This window comes from Condylura cristata, unplaced genomic scaffold (assembly GCF_000260355.1).
Source record: "Condylura cristata isolate star-nosed mole 26May11 unplaced genomic scaffold, ConCri1.0 scaffold00023, whole genome shotgun sequence".
Classification (NCBI taxonomy): domain Eukaryota; kingdom Metazoa; phylum Chordata; class Mammalia; order Eulipotyphla; family Talpidae; genus Condylura; species Condylura cristata.
Window position 1 is genome coordinate 24567283 of NW_004567124.1, and position 14159 is coordinate 24581441.

General features: G+C 39.4%; 1 protein-coding gene across 1 annotated transcript in view; it reads right to left on the minus strand.

Annotated features, from left to right (window-relative positions):
- Window positions 1–14159, minus strand: part of STARD9 (StAR-related lipid transfer (START) domain containing 9) — a 103798-nt gene that overhangs the window by 49568 nt on the left and 40071 nt on the right. The window contains exons 4-9 of the mRNA XM_004687551.2: window positions 10699–10815; window positions 9567–9599; window positions 9418–9479; window positions 7608–7720; window positions 1780–1849; window positions 351–423 (exon numbers count right to left, since the gene is read on the minus strand). Coding sequence (XP_004687608.1) covers window positions 351–423; window positions 1780–1849; window positions 7608–7720; window positions 9418–9479; window positions 9567–9599; window positions 10699–10815 — 468 coding nt within the window. The remainder of the gene's footprint in view (window positions 1–350; window positions 424–1779; window positions 1850–7607; window positions 7721–9417; window positions 9480–9566; window positions 9600–10698; window positions 10816–14159) is intronic.

The window sequence follows — 14159 nt, forward strand, 5'->3', positions numbered from 1 at the left end:
CGCCATGTGGTCACCTCCGGGGCAGGCGGGAATCGAACTCATGCGGAAGCGGCCCTGGCTTCTCAGTGCAGTGCTTTAACCCGCTGCGCCACCAGGGAGGGCCCCGAAAATAAAATTTTTAAAAAGTAACATGTAAATAGAAAATATTTTGATTAGTCTTGAAGAAATGCCTCTACTCTACATATGTAGCTGAATAGATTGTATCTGTAGGTGCTTATAATAGAGGCTTATTATCAGGGGACCTGTGCATGCAAGTGTGAAGAGAGGAAAAGCAAAGAGAAAGGAAAAAAAGAATTTTGCAAAAGGAATAAGGAAAGAATGAAATCTAGTAAACATAAGAAGTAACCAACCTGTGCGTAGTGGATTGTGAAGATGGCGTGGGATCTGCTGCTTGCCTCGTGAACATGGGTGGCTGCTGTGATTCTGTGTATATAAGACAAGACCATTATGGCAAAGGTTGTTTATGAATCCTGGATCCTTAAGGCTCCATGGTGAGCACAAGAAATGTTAGTATTGAGATTCACAGTAAGAATCACAAAATAGCCATGTTTAGCCCAGTACAATTAGGAGAGGGATTCAAAGAGGTTAGAAGCAGTGAGGTCATGATTCTGAAAATAACAGGGAAGATAGCATCTACATAGTTAAATCACATTAAAACTTTTTTTTTTTTAAAGCAATAGAGGCAAAACCCAGAGCTGAACAGGGAAATACTAGAATATCATCAACCTGGAAGAAGATACCCAAAGCAGACAAACCTAACTGAACAATTTAAGTAGACGTAGACAGCTCACTAGAAAAGGCTCAAAAACAGCAAAAATTAATTGTATAGTGCCAGAAAAGGCTTTGAAAATGTATCCTGAGTTACATCAATACCATGCTTAAGTCACACGGAATTCATAGCCCCCTTAATGCATTCCCACAATAACCCTTGGAGTCAGATCTTCCCTTTGAGTCTAAGTCAGTCATACTTCAACTTAAGGCCATCTCATTGACATTCTCAGAGGAGCTAGAGAATTGAAGAAAATAGTCAAAAATCTAGTCTCTGGTCTCATGATTCAAAGATAAAAAGAAAAAGGTGAAGCCTGATACTTAAAGAGAAAGTAACTCAGGATATCCTGAAGACCAAAGAAGTGTCTCCAGGACAGTTCTGTGAAACCCAAAGGTAGAATGTTAAATTAAAAAATTTTTTCTTTATATTCAATGAAGTTGTAGCTGCTACAGAAGACTCTAAAACTCCCATTATTTTTCAGAAAAAAATGCTATTTTTTTTCAGGTATAAATAGCATTCTGGCTATTTCAAAGTAGCTAACAACTGGAATGCTATTACAATTTACAATGGCTTTTAGAAGAGTCTAAAGTGCTTAGTCATAGATTCAAGCAGTCTTTTTTGGGAAATCTTTACAAGTCTCCAACAGTAGAAGAAAAATAATATTCTAAAATATTTTACACTATATTTTAGCAAGCCTGATGAAATGCCAGTGCAGGCAATAATCTTTTGTTTGGTCCAAATAGCTGACGTTGTGAATTATAAGACAAAGTATACAATGACTGGGCTTACTGCCTAATATTATACAAACTTCAGTCTCATCATCAGTGAGAAGAGCATTAATCACAGTCACTGCACCTTGCTCTATGTGCATTACTGTTCTGAGAAAGGTCTCCTCACTGTGAATGTGTGTGCTGAGAGACAAGTACCATCATACACTCCAAAAGGGATGAGAACACAGGACAGAGAATGAAGCTGAAAAAAAAAAAGCCAGGAACAAACAAACCTGTTACCTGTTTGCTATTCCCTCCTCCAAGAGTTGAATTACTTGGTTATAGTTGGTAACTACATGTTGAGATAAACCTATCAGATTTGTGAGGGAGGAGGAAAAAGAAATTGAATAAAATTTTTGGTAATACTTAACCTTTTCCTGTAGATCTTTAACTTCGTATTTCACATCTCATATCATTCAACAGACATGAGGGAAATTAGCTAAAATTCATTGACAATAAGTTAAATCAATAAATATTTCTTGATTTCTACTGTCAGGTACTATAATAGGCTCTGATAATGCAGGTTTCTGCCCTCTGAGAGATTAAGTTCTAGGATGGATAAGAAATGCTAACAATAATGATGATCATTAACAATTTTCCTCTAAAGGACTTCTCATACATGAGTTCATTTGGCCTTCACTAAGTTCCTGAAGTATACCAGTGCTATGTGTCCCACAAAATGGCAGACTCAGTTTGGTATATGAAACAAACAATACAGATGGCTCTACCCCTACAATTTACAATTACGAGAAGGTGAATGGCCACGTGTCACAGAAGAGATAATAAATGCTCAGGTCAGAGGACTGGTCAGGACAGACGCTAGAGGAGTGAGACTTGAATGTGGCCACTGTCAGCTAGGCAGACATTAGGCAGGTAAAGAGATGCTTAAAAGCATGAAAGCAAACCTGTGAGGCTACTGACCACATCAGAGCTCAGAGAAGGGCAAACCCCACAGAGAAAATGGTGGTGTCAACAGAGCTTTCATGTCAGGATGGGGAGGGGGTCCAGCAATGGGATTCAAACACCAAGAGGGGGATTGAAGCACCTGCAAGGTGTTTGGGTTTTGTTTTCAGGTCAGTCAATAAGAAGTACTGCATACATGTTATGCTGCACACAGTGTGGCATAGAGTGTTGGAACCTGGATGTGGTGTGCAGGGATTCCTGTGGTGAGGTGTGGAACACAGGGGAACAAAACCCAGCCAGGTGAGGCAGCCACGTAAGAAAGAAATTCAATTGAAAAGACAATTAATTACACATAGCGGCACAGTTCAAAGAAGGATTTTCACCAGTGGATGCAGGAATTACAAGTACAGAGAGGGGAAATCCAGAATGAGTCCTGTTGTGCTGGATCACAATCGAAGATACTAATGTGAACTTCTTTACCTAGCTCTGTCCATTCAGAGGGATTCAGAATTACAACATCTCAGAAGCAATGAGTGTTATCTAGCACTTAAACCTTGGCTTCTAAATACTAGCCTTCGATTTAAAAAAGAAACAGGAGAAATGAGTGATTCCCAGACTGAGGGAGGAAAGTAGATGAGCCTGAACTATTTTGTATGCCAGAAAGCTAGTGCCCAAGGATGAGGGTGATACGTCAAAATGTAACAGACATGTACTTGAAGAGGATTTGACTAAATCTGAGGTAATTTGGGCATCAAGACAAAAGTAACAGTGTCACCCACAGAATAAAATGGGAAAGCATACTGACATAAATTTACTGGAAGCATGATGAAGATATCTGGATAGTTGCAAAATATTTGATTAAAATGTAAAACTGTAATTTCAAAATGAAGAAGCCTGGAAAATATCAACATTAGTGAGGACATTAAAATCATGAGTAATGGGACAAATCAAAATTTGTTGGTGTTTAGTGTGTTAAAGCCAGAATGATTGAGTTACTCTTCCTACTGAAGAACCCTATAGACACCCTAATGACTAACGCCCTAATGATTCTCAAGTAGGCATTTAGCCTACTTGAGATGTATGGATCAGATGGAATAACATGTCACTTAATATCACAAATTCTTGGAAACTACAAATTTAAATGTTTGATGTATAATGAGATTAAGGTCCCCAAATAATGTTTTGTTCAACATCAGGAGGACATTAAATGCTGCCAAGATTCTTTGGAATAATGAGGGCCTTCCGTAATTATAAAGAACATTCTCATTTGTAGGAAAAACACCCTAAAATCATCAGGGGAAAAGGGTCATTAGGTTGGTAGTTTTCTAGTAAATCGTTCAAAAAAGTTCTTTGTACTTGCAACTCTTCCAAAAGTTTGACTTGTTTAAAAATTAAAAAATAAGGGCCCTCCCTGGTGGCACAGTGGGTTAAAGCACAGCACTAAGAAGCTAAAGCCACTTCAGCATGAGTTTGATCCCCACCCCAGAGGTGACCCATATAGCGTGGCAGACCTCTCCTGGCCCTCCCACTGCTCCCTTCAGCAATGTACTTCTTCAGTCAGCTTATTCTACTCCCCACTCTATCTCTGGTGAATCCTCTCACCACCCCTGCACATCTGCCCTGTACTCCAATTCTGTATGCATAAATAAATAAATCTTTAAAAAAATTTAAAAAATAAAATTTCTTAGTAAGTTCAACCATTCCCTTAATCAGTCAACATATGACCACTCAAGTGTGGTCCAGAGACTGAAGTCAGTTCCCAAGTGTTCAATGGTATGCAATGACATAAGTACAGATATTGAGAGTGTCAGAAACTTTTATAATAATATGACAGAGTAATTTTAAATCTTTTGAAGCCAGAAGAAGAATTTGGCCTATAATTAAGACATCTCTTCTATTTTTCAAGTAATTCATCTTCACTGTATTTTATAAAAGTATTAGTATGCTGTGAATTGGAAATCATTTTAAAACTGGCTCTCATCACAGTTTGAGAGCATATGATAAAGAGTATTAAAAGCAAACAAGTGGACCATGTGCAAATATGGAAAAGCACAAATGGAACCCCAAAATTAAACATTTTTTAAAGTAGCAAAAAAAAAAAAAGTGCTACTGCAAACATCACAATACTAAAATGATGATGCTGAGAAAGACTAGTAATATTAGACTTGGAACAAGACTAGCTACTGCTACCGCTAGTCAGTGCAGAAAAGCACAGGGGGAAAGGAATAAAAATTAAAAAGAAAAAAAAAACTTATTATTTGAAGATTGAGTACAAAGAAAATATAATTTTTTCTAGACTCTCAACTACCCCCAACACCTGAATTATACCATCCCTTTATGTTAAAATAGAGGCCAAAGCAAAGATAAAATTTTGTCTTTGTTTCACTTATATACACATAAACCTATAGCCATGGACCATTTACGTGTGTTTTAGGTAGAGCCCTGTAAATTTTAAATTTCAACTTAATCTATCATCTAATTAATAGTCTTTTTAATGGAAAACTAACAGGCTATATACCTTTCCTTTCCTTAGATTTAGGCAGCCACCAAATCTCACCTCACAATTCTAAATTAGAATTATAAATTCTTTAAAGCTTTTATGGTATTTTCATATTTCCAATTGCTTCCTCAACAGTACAGTCCTCCAGTAGGGTTCAATAATTTCCCACAGAATCGGTTTCAATTCAGAAGTCACTCTGGTATTCACCAAATGGATGAACCTGGGGACAAACAGCTAAATAGATAGGAGGACATTATGATGGATGGACACAGATACAAACAGGTAGGCAGCAGGCAGGTAATACAAAGGGAAAAGTTAAAGCAGACACTTAAAAAAGTAAGTTTTTCATACTCTGGTTTCTCTTCAGATTGCATAATCTTTCACCTTAAAAAAAAAATGTTTTCCGGATCCTCCCCAGTAGTGCTGCAGGTTAAAGCACAGCACTGAGAAGCTAAAGCTTTTAGCATGAGTTTGATCCCCGCCCCGGAGGTGACCACATGGCTCAGCAGACCTCTCCTGACCCGCCCACTGCTCCCCTCAGCAGTGTACTCATCAGTCAGCCTGTTCTTTTCCCTCTCACTGCCTCTGTACCTCTGGTCTGTACCCCAGTTCTGTATGCATAGATAAATAAATCTTTTAAAAAAAATGTTTTCCATAATGCTAGAAGAGGCAGGATAACAGAGTTCACTGTGACTATTCAGGGTCTCAGCTTACAATGCTGGTTCTGTACTATTTGAGTTCATGGCTTTCATGAACAAATTGAGAAACATCCACCTATATTTGTAACAACTTGAAAAAAGTACAGATTTTTCACTATGATGATGGCACATGGGTGACTTGGTGATGGGAAACCCACGGGGATTACAATTGAGATGAAAAAAAAAATGTACAAAATGATGTAAAAATAAACTTATAAAAAAAAGTACAGATTTTTCACTCAAAGAATATAAAAGCCTTCCTGATTTATTATCACCTCTTATCAAACATCTCCCCAACCAAGGGTTCATTCTCTGAAAGTATACAAAAAACCCTGTTTTGTTTTTTTGTTTTGTTTTGTTTTGTTTTTAATGAATACAGAACTGGTATAGGCCAGAGATGCAGGGACAATGACAGGTTTCACCAGAGAGACAGTGGGGAAGAGAACAGGCAGATCGACCAAGTGCACTGCTGAGGGGAGCAGCGAGCGGGTCAGGAGAGGTCTGCTGTGCCATGTGGGTCACCTCCGGGGTGGGGATCGAATTCACACCACTTCCAGCTTCATAGTGCTGCACTTTAATCCTCTGTACCACCAGGGAGGGCCAAGCCCTGGTATTTTTTAGGCCTGATCCTGTCACTGACATTGGATATAGGGCCCAAGCTATATGACCTCCCATGAATTCTCATGTCTAGTTACTATGCCGATCAAAGGCTCTCCTTGCTGCACAGGATCTGATCTCATTCCTCAACTCCGATCCTAGTTCCAACCCTTTCTCAACTAGCTCCATCACCTTGTAACTGTCCCTTAACTGTTTTTTAAGCTATATTTATTTATTTTATCTTTTGGACATTTGCACCATGTCTGAAGTACCCTCTAGTTCCCACACATATTAAAATAAAAGAAAAAGTAGAAAAGTTATAGCAATGTTGTATCAACTCAGTCTGCTTTCAAAGTACTGCTTTATAGAAGAATGTAGATCCACTGAGCTTTACAGAGGAAACTCCAACTGGATCCCAACAAAGTAAATGGGATTTTTGTTGTTTTTCCCAGGCTGTCATTTATGATGACACATTCAGTAAAGACATGGGTAACAGAATCAGTGACTAGCAACATACTAAGTCTTTTACTGGTCATAGCTTGATAAGAGACCACTTATTCATCTTTCATGTCCCTTTCCTCACCAGGAGTGAAATTAGCACGTTGTTATGGGACTAGGAACATAAAATTCATATGTTACTTCTTATTGACTGACCTGAAAGGGTAATAAAACTTCCTCCACAAAAGAACCCACTATTCCTATTTAATAACAAGGTCTAGCCTAATGAAATAAAACATGCTACCAAATATTAGAATTTGATGATGAAAACCCTACACCATGTCTAACATCTCCTAATCTTCTTGAATATCACCCCCCAAAGGAAGTACCACCCCAAAAGGAAACAGTAATCTGGGAGTCAATTCATTCTTCTTTGGATCTGTTACCTCTGACCCAACCTTGTTCCAAGAGATTTTCCTTCTCACTCACCAAGCTCTAGACACACAAACTACCTTAAAGTCACCACACCTTCTCTGAGTTACTTAGTTAGGTGCTCCCTTCATCTCAAATACTTTTCCCCTCTGCTACACCATTCTTCACCTGACTGCCTCCTAAATGCCCTCAGGGAGAAGCTTTTCCGGACAGCCCCATGAGGTTGCGTCACCCACCTCACCCAATCTTCATTTCTGTCACTGTATTTATCTTTTATTAGCCTTTATCATAACTTGTAATACAGGTTTATGACTAGGTTGTAAGCTTACCTGTGATATCAGGACTGTCTTTTCTATTTATTGGCTCATATTCAGTGCCTACTAAATAGGGGCTGGCACATGGAAAGTGCTCAGTATACATTTGTTGAATGACTTACTGACCATCACAAGAAATTCTCAGGTGTCAGTCTGGAATCAGACCGCAGGACCAAAGTGGCTCACCTTGTACATAGGGCCCCATCTCTGGGTGCTCCCTGACGCGCAGGGTATAGGACCTTTTGGGGTCAGATTGCTTCAGCAGATCCCGCACACGTTCATTATAGATTTCTAGGAAACTAGGGACATTCAGAAAAAGGCAATTAGATTTTGAAAATGGTAATATCTTTAAAAAATTAGATTTGGAGAAAATACAGTGTAAAATTAGATTTGGGGGTATAAAAGGTGTGTGTGGGGAGAGGAACAATGAGTCAAAAAATGAGAAGGTCCTAGTTCTTACTCAAATTCCACCTCTAGACTGATATTCTGGTTAAACCAGAGCTCCCCCTGGAGTCTGTTTCTGCATGTATCATGGGGTGTTGAGCAGTGGCTGTTTTATTTTTTATTTTTTCCTAGTTATTATCTTTTTATTTACTTATTTATATTTATATTTATATTTTTTTATATCAGTCTTCATTTTGAGCATTTTTTCTTCTCAGTTGTAATCCTTATGGGCCTCCCACCACCAATTCACCTGTGTGGAGCAGTGACTGTTTTAGGTATAGAATGTCAGTGTTGGTTCAAGTGTAGCCTTCAAGAGGCTATTTCAGCTTTAGGGTATGCTGCGACCTGCCTTGATCAGCCACAGGTAGCCACAGCAAAGAATCTATAAGCTCGTTTCTTGAAATGGCTTTCAAATGTGAACCCTGAATCCTGTTGCTTTGTGAAATCACCTCAGAGGACACAGTCAAGCAATGAGGGAAGCTAGGTGAGACGGGTTCTGGTCCCCACCCCTAGCTTAAGCAGGACAACTCTCATTTTAGTTGTTTTATGCACTGGGATTTGTATAAGGTATTCTATCTTATAGATATCCATGACATTTTATTCTTTTTAAAGATAATATTACAGCTATAGTTCCTTGCTAAAATCAGTAAAGATTTTGTTAAATAAGAAAGCAGACTTTCACAGAAAGTTCTTCTGCACCACATGAATGCTGCCTATGGTATTAGCTGCCAAAAACACAAGAATAATAACAGAAGGAAAAAAGGTGGGGGGAGTCTCCAGCTCCAACCTAAACTCTGTACACTCTTCTCATAAGATGCTTCTCCCTACCCTGCTTGTCTATGGATACCAGAATCCCAGCTGCCACTCAGAACAGTGGTTGCCAGATTTCATAGACAATAAAACATTAATATACATATTCACCATCATTTTACTTTTAAACAGTACATTTATTCTTCGGGATGTGATGAAAACATTCTGGAATTGGATGGTGATGTTAGCTGGACTTTACAAATATCATAACAAGCACTGGACACATACCCAAAAGTATGGATTTCATGGTATATGATTTACATCTTAATCCTTTTTTAAAAAAGTACATTTTGAACACCAAAAAAGTGTAATAGATGGAATTAATGAAAAGTTTTCTATTATATATTGGTTAAAACTTTATCTTGGATTAGCCAAAACTGAGATGGGAGCTAGAGTTTGGGAACTACTTCACCAGAGAACATCCCAGGAGAGGACCAGAGGAGAAGTTCCAAAAGCTAGTATGAAACTGCAGAACAGTAAGAGAAGGAACAACAGCCAGCGCAATCTGGTCCACCGAAGTGGACATCTGCATGGTTATGCCTGAGGATAGGAATTAAGTATCCTACACCCAAGGGCCTAAGTATGTTTCTCATCTCGCTGGGTGGCAAGATATTTCTCCTGTGGATTTTCTCCATTCTGTGGATGTGGATGACTCTGGAAGCAAAGAGAAGACAGCTGACCATGCTAGAATTCAGAATGGAAACAGAAACATTTTAGGCCCTGGAGCCTGATAGTTTCTCACCTTACTTTTATCCTACAGGAGGAAGGCGGTGGGCCATGGTCTTCCTCCCCGATGAACAGACCCTGCACAAACCAGAGGGTTGTGTTCTTACTGAAAGGGGTGTACAAAGGAGACCTACTTTGAGAGGATCCGCTCAAAAGAGTCTGTACCTCACATATCCGTGGTGTCAATCCAACAGAAGCCTGGAGAATAAAAGGAAGAAACACGTTACTGTTTACTCATGGTGACACTCTCCCCCCAATACCCAAGAACCACCTTAGCATGGTAATAGGCCTGTGATTTCCTTGTGTGAGGCTCTTTGCTCTGGGCAGCAGTATGTAGAAGACTATTTGCAAGTGCTCTCAGGAGACACTTATTGGAGCAAATAAAGGCATCACCAGCAAACCCAAGTTCCTCCTTTCATACAATTAACATTCTAGCATTCTCAGAAAAATCCACTTTATCACTGTGGCCCCTCCTAAAACCCTACTTCCTATCTTTGCACAAATAAGAGGTTTGGTATTCAAAACCACATGCTATTCAAAATACTTTTTTTTTTTTAATGCACATTTAAAGAGCAGTGGCTTCTTCAATTTTGATCTAGTGGTTACCTAGACTCAGGTTTAAGGACTTTATACCCCTGGCTTGGTGGGGATTTTCCTTTTTAAATTTCAAATACATGAAACTACACTAAACATGGGCAAACTCTCCCCGGCTCAAGGCAGCAGGGAGTATCTTTGAGAAGGAGAAGTGTCCCAGAGAACATCCCGGTGTAGTGTTATTTGTCATTGACTTGCCTGGTTCACCCCGGGAGAGGAGAGACCCAGCACAAATGAGAGGGTTGGGGCTTGAGGAACTCGACTCTCCTGATGATGAAAGAAGACTCTCACTAAGTTCTACACACTTCTGCAAGTTCCCATTTCAGTAACTGCTTCAGCTGCTTCTCTTTAACACTCAGCATTAACACAAGTAGCATTATGTCTGCACAGCTCTAACCAACAGTAAGATTTAGTGCAGGTATTTGCCACGCCTAAGTGTGCTGAAAAGCTTCAACTGGAACTTGGAAACAGTATGAGACGTGTAGAAGTGCTGATGAGGTTTGCTTCATCAAGGCAGTCATAAATTCCAAGGTCCTTTGGGGTTTAATAAAAAAGGGTTGATCACTCAGTTTACAACTAAAGTGCTGAGAAACCCATTCTCATTCCAGAAGAGGGTCCACTCATCTTGAAGGTGGACAGACTATGGAAAACACGTTCTACCTCTCAGTGGCAAGGGCGATACAAAATTCAGGCTAACACTCACTGGGGTCCCCAGCATGGTGTATGTCTTCCCAGAGCCTGTCTGTCCATAGGCAAAAAGGCAAATGTTGTAGCCTTTGGCAGCTCCAGACAGTACTTCAGTCCCCAAGTCCTGGAACACCTGGAACAACAAAATTAGAAAGCACGTCACTGTAACCCTTCATCCTTTGCAATCTAAGAAAATGATAAAATTTTTCAAACATACATGACTATAAATCCCCCCCCATGTCACAAAAATCTATTCCATCCCATTCAAAGATTGTCAGCAAAGTGATTTCATTCATTTCGTGAAATTTTTTTAAAGTGCCGATTATAGGCTGGGCAAAATGTGAGATCCTGAATATACTTATAGAAAGTGCGCACTAATCCTAGAAGGTCAAGAAAGTCTGGAAGGACAAAGATATGCTAGTGAATTAGTGAAGAAAGGTGGTACATGTAAATTTTTTTTCCTTTCCACTTTAAGAAAATTAATATGGTGAGTCAGGTAAAGATACAATGACATATTGTAACATAATCATAGAAATTTAGGGTCTCCAAACACCATACTAAGGATCAGTTAAACCCAGAAACTGGAAAGGGGTTTTCCTAAGGATCCCTTTTCTAAATACTCCCTCCTCAGGCTGCTCCCAGCTTCTGGCTGGTACTGAGATTAATTCACCTCTGTAGTAATCAGTTTTAGCGAATCAGGAAACACCTTCAGCGTGAAGGCTCCTATGCTATGTGTACTGTCGGCCTCAGTCAGGCCCATGGCAAAGGCAGATTCCCAGATGAACCATCCTCAGCAGAATGCCATGGGACGGTGGCCACCAATGCTGATAGAGAGCATTTACCCTTTTGTACAGTTGCTGCCCAGCTAGCTAGCATCCAAACACCTCTCCTATTGGAGGAATCTCTAATTACAACTGTCTCAGTAGGAAGCAGGACTTAATCATCTACTATAGAAGCCAAAGAGGCAAATATTATACTTCCTGGGAGCTAGAATGCTAACATGTGAAATAATGTTCACCAAAAAGATGTTCCTGCTAGAATTTCAAAAGAATGACACAAAGGGACAGTTGACAATTTGAGGGTCCAGCAGCAGCACACAGGTGCCAAGTGTGGTGCTCACACAGGACTGCTCTGTGATGGGCCTTGCCTGGCTTCCCTGCTACCTAGGCTTTCCCTTCATTCCATCTGATACACTTCCAAACTGGAAAGTAGTTCTTGTCCTTTACGGCTCTGTGATACTGGGCAAGTGATGTGAACTTTGTAAGCCTCAGCTTCTTTAGCTATAAAGTGGCAAGAATGCCCCGAAAGCACAGGTTTCCTGTGAAGATTAGTGAGATAATTAACGTAACTAGAGATGACAGCAACCCAGGTAAGAGTTGCTGACTCAACTGCATTACCCTGTTGTGTGTTTTAGCAGCTGCAGCTATGCTTCTTGGCCAGTAAAATAGCTATGCTCTGTTTGTTTTTTAATGCTTCTAATATTCAAGCATAGAGCCAAAGACCCCGGGGAGTGATTTAAAATTTGGGCTTGTACCATTCCCACGCCCTTTCCCAATCTCCCTCTTAGCTCTTGTACTTCAATCACTTCTATTAGCAAAACTGAAAATTGTGCAGGGTCCTCTTTGCCTGATCTATGTTAAATATTCTATGAAAATCATATTAGTGAGAAGGAAGTTATCTGTCCAACAAAATATATGAAGTTCTTGGCCCTTAGACTTTTCCACAGAAAGACTTCACACATTTCTACTACAAACTGCAACTGCTATTATATACTAAGATTTACACACAGAAATTATTCACCAATATTTATTAATGTACCTAAAAGAATATTTGACAAATGGCTTTAAATTCTATGATGTATTCTGTTAAATGGATTAAAGTGTTACTTCTCCAAAGTATTACTTCTCTCCATTGTTAAAAAGACTATCCTAGAAAGCTTTTCCTACCTGTTAGTAAAACTGCTAGTTAATGTAGTGACAGATATCATTTTTGCTCACAAGGACCAATTATAGTAGTCACTGTGGAAAGTATTCTTGCAGTGTGTAGTTGCATAAATATTAAAACTAGAAAAAAAAACAGAAAATGCTGTTAAACTATTTCCCCATCATCTAGAGAAAATGACTGGTAACATTTTGGTGTGCAATTTAAGGCTTTTTTCTATTCCTAGATAATACCTACTATCAGGTCTTAAATGCTGATGTAAATATAATAGCTAAGAATACTTGAATGTAATGAGGCTATAATACTAAACTTAGTAAAAAACAACCCCACAGTGTCTCAGGAAATACTGTCCATTCTTCTTGGATAGCAGGTAAATGCTAAGCTAGCTCCTTAATCCCATTACAGGCCATTCAACTTTAGATTCACAAACAAGTCCATTCTCATGTTAAGTCTGGCTGGGGTTAACCAATATTAGGTCCTGGTCCAAGTAGACATTGCCCCCAATCTTTTGTAGCATATTGCTCTAGAGAAAACTTGGATAAAGTCAAATGAGATGAAATAAAAGATTTCTTATTTGTCTTTTCCATTTTATACTATAAACTACAGATGATTTATTTCCCACATTCATCCCTACTCTGTGTGTGTGTGTGTGTATCCATGCAATGTATACCATGGAGACTGGAGTATTAACAGTTGCCAGGAACAAGAGGAGAAAAGAAACAACAACAGAAAATTTGAAAAGCAGATAAACCTGAACAAAACTAACTGATCTTATACCATATCCAATGAAGAGAGAAGAGAGTCATTATTCTGGGAGGCAAAAAAACACCAGTTCACAAGGGGTAAGTTCCCAACTGGATTTGTGAGAGGCAATGGGTATTTATTAAGCTCTAATGGGATTCAGCTCTGCACAGGGCCCTGTGAGAGATATGACAGACATAGACTTACATACTCAGTCTACAATGAGCATAGCACATAGCTGGAGAGAGAGAGAGACCAGAGTCAGTAAAAAGTTTAACACTAGCACACAGCGTATCTGAAAAAGAAGAGTGATGGTGGGATGAGGTAGTTGTAGAAATCTTCACAGTAGAGGTAGCACTTGATGCATTATTTTTTTAAAGATTTATTTACTAGGGTACAGACCAGAGGTGCAGGGGTGGTGAGAGGATTCACCAGAGAGAATGGGGAGCAGAACAGGCAGACTGACAAAGTACACTACTGAGGGGAGCAGCAGGCAGGTCAGAAGAGGTCTGCCATGCCATGTGGGTCACCTCAGGGGTGGGGATCGAACTCATGCTAAAGTGACTTTAACTTCTTAGTGCTATGTTTTAACCCGCTGCACCACCAGGGAGGGCCCCTGATTATTTTGAGAGTAATTTGAAAGAGATTCTTGCCTTGAAGCCCCACATAACATTTATGCCCAGCAAAAAGGCCTTCTCTCAAAAAAAAAAAAAAAAAAAAAAAAAGGCCTTCTCTCTTAAGTGAGGGTGACCCCAGAACTGCATCGCCACAAATCTAAAATGTACCCTGTCATTT